The sequence below is a fragment of the Panthera tigris genome, chromosome E2, assembly GCF_018350195.1.
Source record: "Panthera tigris isolate Pti1 chromosome E2, P.tigris_Pti1_mat1.1, whole genome shotgun sequence".
NCBI lineage: Eukaryota > Metazoa > Chordata > Mammalia > Carnivora > Felidae > Panthera > Panthera tigris.
Window position 1 is genome coordinate 16,754,086 of NC_056674.1, and position 11,619 is coordinate 16,765,704.

General features: G+C 36.7%; 1 protein-coding gene across 7 annotated transcripts in view; it reads left to right on the forward strand.

Moving 5' to 3' along the window:
- ZNF790 (zinc finger protein 790) overlaps positions 1-8,027 on the forward strand; it is a 30,673-nt gene extending 22,646 nt beyond the window's left edge. For 5 of the 7 annotated variants that reach the window (XM_042968964.1, XM_007096862.3, XM_015544103.2 and 2 more), the window contains one exon: positions 2,342-4,967. In XM_042968964.1, the coding sequence (XP_042824898.1) occupies positions 2,342-3,996 (1,655 nt within the window). In that variant the 3' untranslated portion in view covers positions 3,997-4,967. Of the gene's footprint in view, positions 1-2,341; positions 4,968-6,896; positions 7,225-7,880 lie in introns of those variants that run through there. The other 2 variants (XM_007096864.3, XM_007096863.3) reach the window with 2 other exon arrangements.
- Positions 8,028-11,619: the final 3,592 nt, after the last annotated feature.

The following is an 11,619-nucleotide window of genomic DNA, read 5'->3' on the forward strand; positions in this document are numbered from 1 at the left end:
TTTAATACATTTACACAAGGGAAGTTAAATCACAAGATTTATTACTTATGAATTGTAGAAATTGGGGCAGGGGCACACAGTGAGCTGTGGGAAGGACAGTCCTCCATCCCAGGTCATAAGCAAGTAGGAGATAAGAAAGCAGAGTAGCAAGCACCTTACTTAGAAGGTAGTTGGGGTCGAGGTCACTAAACTTTTTGTGGGCTCAACGCTATGTGGCTATTTTTAAAGTGACTGGGAAAAACCACGCAAGAACTCATGGTGGGAATCCTAAGCTCAGATCTTTATCCAAATGCTGAGGTTCTGGGTGTGGGCAGGGTTGTCATACTGTAAGATGCCTAGGCAGCATCTCAAAGTAACTTTTCTCATCACATTCTATTTAATCTGAGGAATTTATTTTAATGTCTTTGATTTATATTCATTTGATGTTTCATTTATCTTAAATGCCTTGCCTGTAATAATTAGCACAGTAATAATAATCATTTTCTAGTAGTTGTTTATGTGTGAGATACTGTTAAACCATTTCCAGTCCCCTCCGTTTTTCTTCTCTAATCGTTAATCATCATCATCATCGTCATCATCATCATCATCATCATCATGTACTACTTGTGTGGTGCTTTTTCTGTGTTAGGCACTTTATAAAAATTGTATGTTTTCCCAACCCTCTCAATAAATCTCTTAAAAAATATATATTAATGTCCCTATTTATCATATGGAAAAATAAGAGCTCAGTGAAGCTCAGTAATTTTCTCATAACCTAAAGATGGTGTTAGTGAACAGAACTGAGCCTGAAACTGTGGTCTGTCCTTTTTCCACTACAATACACTACTACTTATACATGTAACTGAACTGCCTCTCAACTTCTTCAGTCACTGCTAGAGTACTTGCTCAGTTCTCACCTCTCTCCTCCCAAGAAAAATTTGTAGCATAAGCACATGACAATTTCATCAAATCCTAGCACATATCAAAAATGAGTCACACAGGGGTCCTACTTATTCTTAGCTCATGCCAGACTCCTTGCCCTTGACAAAACTTCTCAAAGTATTTTCCTTTTTGAACTATTACCCATAATTATGTCCTTTAACCTAAATGCAACATACCTGTGTTACTGAGTTCCTGCTCTTCTGTTAACTCTAGACCAGACAACTTCCCACATATAAGACTGATACTCTTATTTCCCAACATTACTGTTTTTAAGCTCGGAATTATGTAAGATATTCATTGTAGTATCTTGCATAGTATTTGAAATTTGTAAATATTTTGTGAAATATTTTCAGTGGCCTTGGATAGAAGGGAAAGGAAGAGAAGACCTGTTGGAAGGGCCTGAAAGCATAAAGCAGAATGGTTGAGCAATACTATAAACTCAAGAATAAAGAAAACAAAAGCACCTTGGTTGAAGTCATGTGACAAAAAGATGGCTTGGTTTTATACAGTGGAGGAAATGAGCAGGGTGAAGTCTTTAAGTGTGCAAAGGCAAATTGAAGCATAATTAAGTAGCTGTAATTACATTTCTGCATATTTGTCTTTGAGTTAGTTTGGATATGCTCTTGTTTCATCCTATTTGTACAGAAAGTAATATGGAAGCAGGATATTCAGTAAACATGGAAGGGATTAGACAGTGCAATGTGTTATGTTGTTCTCACATGACTAAATGATCCCAGTTGTGCTTCCTGGTACCTGGTTTTTGTAATATTATCCTTTATTCATCCTAAATTCCCCCTACTCAACTTTTTTTGTTTGTTTTATAGTGTATTTTTTACAGAATTATTTTTTTAATGCCTGACATATGCTGAGGGTTGATTTATCATACTGAGTGAAACAGTTTTATCTTTACATTGGCTTTCCATGATTGGGTGGTACCCGATAATTATTTTCTTAAATTGAATTGCTCAGGTGAATTTGACCAAAACAAAGGTTTTGGGTTTTGTTTTGTTTTGTTTTGTTTTTTTCCTTGAGAGAGAGAGTAGGGGAAGGACAGAGGGGGAGAGAATCTTAAGCAGGTTCCACCCCCATCATGGAGCCCAATGCAGGACTCAGTCTCACAACCATGAGATCATGACCTGAGCTGAAATCAAAAGTTGGACGCTCAACCGAATGAACCACCCAGATGCCCCTAAAACAAAGCTTTTATATATCGAAACACCCACCTCAACTTTTATTAGTTCTCTTAAATTTCTATTTATTTTCCACCTTTTTTTCATATCACCCAGAATTTGAGAATTTCTTAAGCCATTCACTTCTTGTGTGCTTTATGTATTTTAAGATTTACTTCTTATATCTACATTGGAGGTTTTATTTCTTTTTGAACAGTAAAACAGTAGGAATTTACCTTCTTATCTTTCAGACATGCCGTTCAGATGTCAAACCAAGGAGTTATCACAAAAAAGTGTTACTTTTGAGAGAGAATTATCTCAATTGGAAATCTGTAAAAAACACAACCTTGAATATTCATGTTTTAGGGCTGATTGGGAAAGCAAAGGTCAGTTTGAAACACAACAGGAAAATCAGGAAGAATGTTTAAAGCAAGTTATACTCATCGATGAAAAAATGTCCACTTTTAACCACACAGCTCACAGACATGATACAGGAAAGAAACTGAATGAATTTAAAGAGAGTGCGAAAGCCTTTTGTTCTGGCTCGGACTGTGATCAACATCAATTAATTCACACTGGTGAGAGATTTTGTGAAGATAAAGAATATGAGAAGACCTTTCTTTCTGATTCAGAACTTACTCAATATCAGACAGTACACTCTGCCAAGAAAACATATGAATGTAAAGAATGTGGGAAGGCTTTTAGTTTGCGTTCAAGTCTTACTGGTCACAGGAGGATTCATACTGGTGAAAAACCTTTTAAATGTAAGGAATGTGGGAAGTCCTTTAGATTTCACTCACAACTTAGTGTTCATAAGCGTATTCATACTGGTGAGAAATCTTATGAATGTAAACAATGTGGGAAAGCCTTTAGTTGTGGCTCAGATCTTACACGACATCAGAGAATTCATACCGGTGAAAAACCTTATGAATGTAATGAATGTAGAAAGGCCTTTAGTCAGCGATCACATCTTACTAAACATCAGAGAATTCACACTGGTGAAAAACCTTATGAATGTAAGCAGTGTGGAAAAGCGTTTACTCGTGGTTCACACCTAACTCAACATCAGAGAACTCATACTAGTGAGAAATCTCATGAATGTAAGGAATGTGGAAAAGCCTTTATTCGTGGTTCAAATCTTGCTCAACATCAGAATGTTCATGTTGGTAGGAAACCCTATGAATGTGAGAAATGTGGAAAAGCCTATATCTGGAGTTCGCACCTTGCTAGACATCAACGAATTCATAATGGTAGGAAACCTTATGAATGTAAGCAATGTGGGAAGACATTTATTTGGGCCTCCTATCTTGCTCAACATGAGAAAATTCATAATGAGAGGAAACTCTATGAATGTAAGGAATGTAGAAAGACCTTTCGTCATGGCTCAGAGTTTAATCGGCATAAAAAAATTCATACTGGTGAAAGAAACTATGAATGTAAGCAATGTGGAAAGACCTTTTTTCGTGGTTCAGAACTTAATCGACATCAGAAAATCCACACTGGAAAGAGACCATATGAATGTGAAGAATGTGGAAAAGCCTTTCTCTGGGGTTCACAACTTACTCGACATCAGAGAATACACACTGGTGAGGAACCTTATGTATGTAAAGAATGTGGGAAATCTTTTATCTGGGGTTCACAGCTTACACGACATAAGAAAATTCATACTGATACAGAATCATATGAATGTAAAGAAAGTAGCCAGATCTTTAGTCCTCATCCATATTTTACTGAACAGAAAATTCACAATGGTGAGAATCTCTATCAATGGAAAGACTATAGGAACACCTTTAGTCAGGACTCAGACTTTGCTCAACACCAGGATATTTACACTTTTGAGAAATCCTATGAATGTAAAAATTTTGAGACATTTTCTCCAAGCTCTCATCTTATTTCACTTTTGTGAGGTCTTAGAATATAAAAATATAGGAAGTCTTTATTCATAACTCCTTAATTGATGTCAGTTAATTCCTTCTTTTGAGGAACTCACAAGTATAAGTAATATTGGAAGAACATTTGACAGAGCACACAACACACTAAATAGCAGAGAATTCATAATGCAATCTATATTAATATAGGAAAGCATTTACTGATTGGTTTTCCATTTGGAATATCAGGGTAAAACCCTATGAAAAAGATGACACTGTGATTCTCTTGAATCATTCTTAAAAGCATTCTCCACATCATCGCTACTACTCTGCATAGAATTTAAATCTAACTCACATAGGGAAACCTTCCATTCCTATTAAATTTTGTTATAGTTCCACAAAATTATACCAAAGGTGAATTTCTGTTACATAATTAATCTTGGAAAGCCTTGAGCTGTCTCATGCAGTTTATTTGGCATGTCTTAGTTTCAACACCTCTTATCTTTGTATTTTTTGGAAAGTAACTTGAATCTGTGTTTCCTTATTTGATTACCAGGGTTAAATGAGCTTGATGACTTCAATGACTTAATAACCATCATTAATATTAGTGTTAGACAACTTCTATGAGAGGAAGACCTTAACAATATAATGAATGTAGACAAATATGCCATCTATATGTGTGTCTTATTGAACAGCAGGATGCTAATTCTGAAGAAAAACCAGTCAAACGGAAGGGAAGAAAGCTTTGAATCAGTATTAAATTCATTTGCTGCATAAAAAAATTCATACTATAAAGAAAGCTTTATGGTTTTAATGAAAGTGGAGTTGTTGAATGCTCACCAGTGGTTTTTTGTTTGTTTGTTTTTTTTTGGTTTTGTTTTTAAAGGCATTTAGAAATGATTTGTCCCTAACAGATTTCTAAAGCCAAATGTCATATCCATTTTATCACCACAATGACAATTTATTTTTTTAAGTTTATTTCGAGAGACAAAGCATGAGCAGGGTAGGGGCAGAAAGAAGAGAGAGAGACAGAGAGAGAGAGAGAGAGAGAGAGAGAGAGAGAGAGAGAGAGAGAATCTCAAGCAGGCTCCCCACTGTCAGCAAAAGCCCAATGTGGGGCTCAATCTCATGAACTGTGAGATCATGACCTGAGCGAAAATCAAGAGTCAGATGCTTAACTGACTAAGCCACCCAGGTGCCCCTGAAATTTAGAAATTAGAAAATAGCCAAATGAATTCTGATCTCTTGGAAATTTAACACTACATTTATAAATTATCAAAGTAACGAGCAAATCAGAAGTGAAATTACAGGCTTATTTAGATGTGAATGATAACAAAACTCCTATATGTCAAATCCTATGAACATGACCATGGCAGCTCTCGATGGAAATTTCTCTTATGTATGTAACAAAGAAAATTGAGGGAAGTTTACTTCTTGTCACCACTGTATTTCCAGCACTTATAACAGTGCCTGTCATATTGTAGAGTCCAAGTATTTGTCAAATTAAATAATGATTACTTAACAAGCTAAAGTAAGAGCTGATGCCCCAATGGGCATTTGAATTGATAGAAATGTTTTTTTCTTAATTTTTTTTATGTTTATTTATTTTGAGAGAGTGTGTGTGAGCAGGGGAGGGGCAGAGAGAGTAGGAGAGAGAAAGAATCCCGAGCATTCTCTGCACTGCCAGAGCAGAGCCTAAGGTGGCGCTTAAACTCACGACCCATGAGATCATGTCCTGAGCCAAGATCAAGAGTCGGATGTTTAACCAACTGAGCCACCCAGGTGCCTCTGAATTGATGGAAAGCTTTATTTAACGAAAATAAAGAAAAATTCATGGAATAAATAACAATACAGAAGGTTTTTTATTTTAAGTCAAAATGTTTCTTGGTAGCAGTCCCTTAACATTATCATAAGAAAGGAGAACTGTGGTACATGTTTTAGAGGGTATTTTTAATGGCAGTATAAAGAGATATAAACCTTACTAGAAACAAATTTTAAATACAATATAGTTTGTTTTCTAGGAAAATAGATTATTAAATTTCAAGAGTAACTAAAAGGGGCCAAAAAATTTAACAGTTAGAAAAAATAATCTTTATAACTCATGTAGGAGTACAGGCTGCTCCCTGAAGAAACAAAATCCTATGGAAAAATTGCTAGCAGATGCTAAAAGACTCACGTAATTCTGATAACAAAATTAGATGTGGAGTAGCCCTTGAACAACAAATTCCAGAAGAATTTTACTCATGAACATACGTGACAAAAACTAATACAGGGGCACCTGGGTGGCTCAGTCAGTTAAGCATCTGTCTTTGGCTCAGGTCATGATCTCACAGTTCAGAAGTTCAAGCCCCACATCAAGCTCTGTGCAGAAAGTGCGATGCCTGTTTGGGATTCTCTTCTCCCTGTCTTTCTGCCTCTCCCCCACTTGTGCTCACTCCCTCTTTCTCTCTAAAAACAAAAACAAAAAACTAATACAATAGTCAAATGATGTTTACCCAGAATGTTTAAACTCTGACCTGGATAGGTGATAATTCTGTAGTTTATGCATAACAGCAAGGTGTATCATTGATGAAGATGTACTTTACCAGTTCAGCACTTAATTTATTCTAAGGGTATTTTCTTGATACCTTTTAGTATTATATAAGTTAAAGAATATTGAGTTTATGTACATATATGTAGCACATAATTCAGTTCTTTAACAGTAGTTAAACAGTATTAGGGAACATACTTCCCTCTGAAATTATTGTCTTCTGTGGAATTTCTCAACTCATGTGGGGAAAGTGAAATTTTTTTGTTATATTACTTTATTGTAATAAACGAGCCATTTTCATTCATGCTGACTATTTTTGTTAAGGTGATGATTACACTGAGAAATGTAACAGCTTTCTGGACGTCCATATACAGATAACTATGGCCATTCCTTTTTCTTTTGGCCTAGACTTCTGTGTTGAGTTTAGTATCAGTGTGCATATCTGGTGCTCTTGTCTCCTTCATTGTGAATTCCTGGATCTCCTTGAATGCCTGAGGTACGTGTTTCTTGAACCCCTATCCATTGGTATGTTTGTGAATTTTGATAATGTCTTCTCTAGTCTACCATAGAGATAACAGAAATTCTTTAGTCATTCCCTAACCACCTTTCTTTGCAGGAACCATTCTGCTAGATTCATTTTGGGAAAGAATTTTTTAATCATTAGTATTAGCACAATTGGATGAAATTTATGGAAAAAAAAAGTCAGTTTCCTCTCTGACAGTGTAAAGTAGGATGAATTCCCAATAAATCCAGATATCTAAATGTAAAAACTAAAAATAAAACAGAAAGAAACTTTACAAATACTACATGGGTGAATTTCTTTATAACCCTGGAATGGAGATATTAAGAAGTATGACTCAAAAATCCAAGTAGAAATAAAGAAAAAAGTAAATAATTTTTATAGGACTCCATGTTAAAGATAAAGGACAATGAAAAATTGGAGATATTTGCAAGTATATCACAGACTAATATCCTTAAAGATTCTAAAATTTGAGATGAGAATGCAAGTTACACTACATTGAGATACCACTTCATCCCTACCAGATGCACAGAAATCCTAAAGGGTATTAATATGCTCTATTGTCAAGACTGAAAAAACAAGAACTCTGAAATTGCTGATGAAAATGAAAAAATATAATACAGTCCATATAGGAGGGAATTAAGCAATGTCCAGGTGTAGTCTCATGCATTTACCATAAGACCAGCACCCTTATTTCTATCCCAAAGATACACTCATAAAATTACAAAATATGGTATACACTAAGGAATTTTTTAAAAACATGATTTGTAAATGCAGCAAATTGGAAACAACCTAGATGTCCAGCAATAGACTGGGTGAATTAACTATCATATGAATGTACAGTGGAGTATTGTGCATCTGTGTTTTTCTAGGGAGTGATCTTCAGAGTATCTTAAATGAAAAAGAGGTAAGTGCAGAATATGTTTATTATACTAATATTTGTGAAAGAAGAGGGGGATACTATATATACCTGTACTTTAAAAAAATCTCGGGGTGCCTGGGTGGCTCAGTAGATTAAGTGTCCGACTTCAGCTCAGGTCATGATCTCATGGTTCATGAGTTTGAGCCCCACATCAGACTCTGTGCTGACAGCTCAGAGCCTGGAGCCTGCTTCAGATTCTGTGTCTCCCTCTCTCTTTGCCCCTCCCCTGTTCACAGTCTGTCTCTGTCTCTCAAAAATAAATAAACATTGAGAAAAAAAAAAAAAGGAATCTCAAGATGAAACAACAGGGGAGGGCAAGGATGAAAGGTTTATCTTTGGTTATACCTTGTTTTTTGTTTTGACTTTGGATCCATGTAGATATTTTACATATCAGCTTTTATTTTAAAAATTAAGTCAAAAAGGAAAATAAACCTGTATCAAAACCAGTGGATTTGATTCTACATCATGTTCTGGTATAACAACATAAAGAATAATAATTTCAAACGGTGTTAAAATATTTTGACTTACCATTAGGAGAATATCTCAAAGATATTCTGTATCTCAAGCACAAAGAGAAATATAAAGAAATCTAAACTGCCTTTATTAGTCTTTTGTTAGTGGTAATATTGGTATTATTTTTCTACCTAAGGGGTTTATTTATTTTTTTAAGTAGGCTCTATGCCCTATGTGGGGCTTGAACTCATGATCCTGAGATTGAGAGTTGCATGCTCTACCAACTTAGTCAGCCAGGCACCCCTACTAAGGGGTTTAAAAACATTAGTGACCTAGAAGCTATGAGTTGCCCATGTATCCAGACTGTAGTTTTCAAATTCCATTTTCTATAAAAAGAAAAAGTTCTCCTTAGAGAAATGGCATAAGACAGGTCAACAGTAGAAAATGTATATATAATTATCATAAAATGTCTTACTGTACCTAAAAGCAATAAAGCTATCAAAGACTACAGGATCATTAACCTAAAGGAAGTGACCAAAGATAGGATCAGTTAAGCATCAGAAACTATTGCAATGGGTTGAAACTGTGTAGGTAAAACTGCCTAAATTCAAAATGAAAAAAAAAAGGGCGGGGGGGGGGGGCTTTATGGAGTTTGCCAGAGTACTAGCATATTCTGAAATTTTGGTAAGGAACAGAACAGAATTTTGGTAAGGAACCAAATTTCTTTTGGTAAGGAACAGAACCAAGTATTTATCATGATTTTTCTGTACAAGCTGTAATCAAATAGTTGGCAAGAGGAGGTTCAGAAATGACAGACTTAGAAAGTTACATTTGGCATCATTTAATAAAATAATGGAATTGGCAACAATTCATAATAAATGGGTTATTGGGAATTTCAGAAGATAACAATAAGGTTGACAACACTTTAGTTGGCCAATCTTAACACTAAATTGGAACACCATGGTATTAATATGCCTCGTGTGATGCCATAGGAAGTAGGAAGTACTACCTAAGTTATATTTCCCAACACTGAATCTTAATCTAATTTAACCTCCAGATCTAATTACCAATTTATAGGAAATAAAATGAATTTAAAAACTTGTGAGTGGTATATGAAGGTCACAAATTGGCCAAATCAGAATGTGGAAAATTCTATGGGACAAATTGCCAAGTTTCTTCAGTAAATGAGTGGCATGGTAAGGAGGGAGAAAAATGAACTGCCTTAGTTCAAAAGAGACTTAAAGGTAACTTATCAACCAGATTCAAAGTGTGGAACATTCTTGAGTCCAGACTTGGAACAAATAACTGAACAGATATTTTGAGGAAATCATGAAAAATTGAACATGGATTGGGTATTAGATACTAATTAATTTTGTTAATTTGGTTGGATGTGGTAAAGAGACTGCATATGTCCTGGTGCACATGCCTGGGGTGGGAGGGGGAGGGGAGCCAACCCCGGGCTTGGTAGCATTCTCAGGGGTGTGCTTTGAGAAAGCCCCCTCCCTTGAGCACTGTGGGAAGAAGGTTTATTGCCCCTGCAAAGACAAAAGACCCTGAAGGCGCCAGCCAGAGGCCCTTTGTCAACTGAGCAGAGTGCTATTTCAGAACTGGGTGTCCACATGGAGCAGGATCCTTTAAGACATTGGGTTTTGGATCCCAGTCGAGCACTGGGGAGTCAGGGGAGACTGTAGAGCAGGGCAAATCGGCCACTGAAGTCTGTGCTGCTCTGTCAGGGCAGCATAAACAGTATGGTTTGGGACACCTGGTAGGAGGAGAGATTGGGGTGTCGCCATTTTCCTCCCCATCACTAACACAGTGGGGCTTCAGGGAGCAGCACAGCCACCTCCAGTGGAGGTGGGACCCACTTACACCAAACGTTGCCCTTCCGAGGCCAGGAACTGCTTATTTACCAGGGTGAGATTGACACTGAACTAGTTGGTCCTTCCTCCAGACCAGCACAACCACTGTTTCCAAGGCACCAACAGACAACTGTCCTGCAGTTTTGTATGTTAGTCTGTTTTTTTTTTCTTTTTAAATTATTATTATTATTACTTCTTCTCTTTTCCCTGCATTACCTTTCTACTCTCCTTCCCCCCGACCCCCACCTTGGAATCAGCCTTATAGTTTCTGATTTGATTTTTGGTCAATACTTATATATTTTTCCTTTTTTTTTTTTTTTTTTTTTTTTAATTTCTGTTCTGGTTGTTTAATCCGGCATTTTTACTCTATCCTTTTTTTACCTTTTCTGTATCTCCTTTACTTTCCTCTCTGTCTTTCTGGATTAAGCCCAATAGTTTCTTTGATTCTCTCTGCCTGGTCTTTTTTCCCTCCCCTATCATTTTGCTCTTTGTTTAGGGTAAGGTTTCTTCCCCCCCCCCCCCAACTCCTCCTATTTTCCAGGGTTACCTCAGTGAACAAATCAAAGCACACCTGGTGGACAGTCCAATCCACCACTATGAGTAGTTAGATAAAGCAGCCAAGACACAATAATAGAGTGCATGTAACACACTCCAAAAACACCTCCTAAAGTGCCAGGCCCTGAACAGTGTATGACCCCCCCCCCTTTTTTTTTTAAAGATTTAAAAAAAAATTTTTTTTAACATTTATTTATTTTTGAGAGAGAGAGCATGAACAGGGGAGGGTCAGAGAAAGAGGGAGACACAGAATCGGAAGCAGGCTGCAGGCTCTGAGCTGTCAGCACAGAGCCCAACACGGGGCTCGAACCCATGGACAGCGAGATCATGACCTGAGCCGAAGTCGGACGCTTAACCGACTGAGCCACCCAGGCGCCCCACTCCTTTTTAATATAGTAGTACTTGCAGGTGCAGGACACATGACAAGCTATTAGAAGATGTAAAGGACAGAAAACTAGCCAAAATGATGCAACAGAAGAATTATCCTCGAAGGGAATCCCAGGAAGAAATGACAGCCAGAGAATTGCTCAGAACAGATATAAACAATATATCTGATCAGGAATTTAGAATAGTCATAAGACAAATAGCCGGGCTTGAAAAATAGCATAGAAGACAGCAGAGAATCTGCAGAGATTAAGGACCTAAGAAATAGTCACAGTGAACTAAGAAATGCTGTAAATGAACTGCAAAATAAGCTAGATGCAATAACAGCAAAGATAGGTGAAATAGAAGGTAAAGTATGGAAAATGATGAAGCTGAGAAAAGTAGAGAAAGGAAGTTACTAGATCATGAGGGAACAATTACAGACCTAAGTGATTCAAT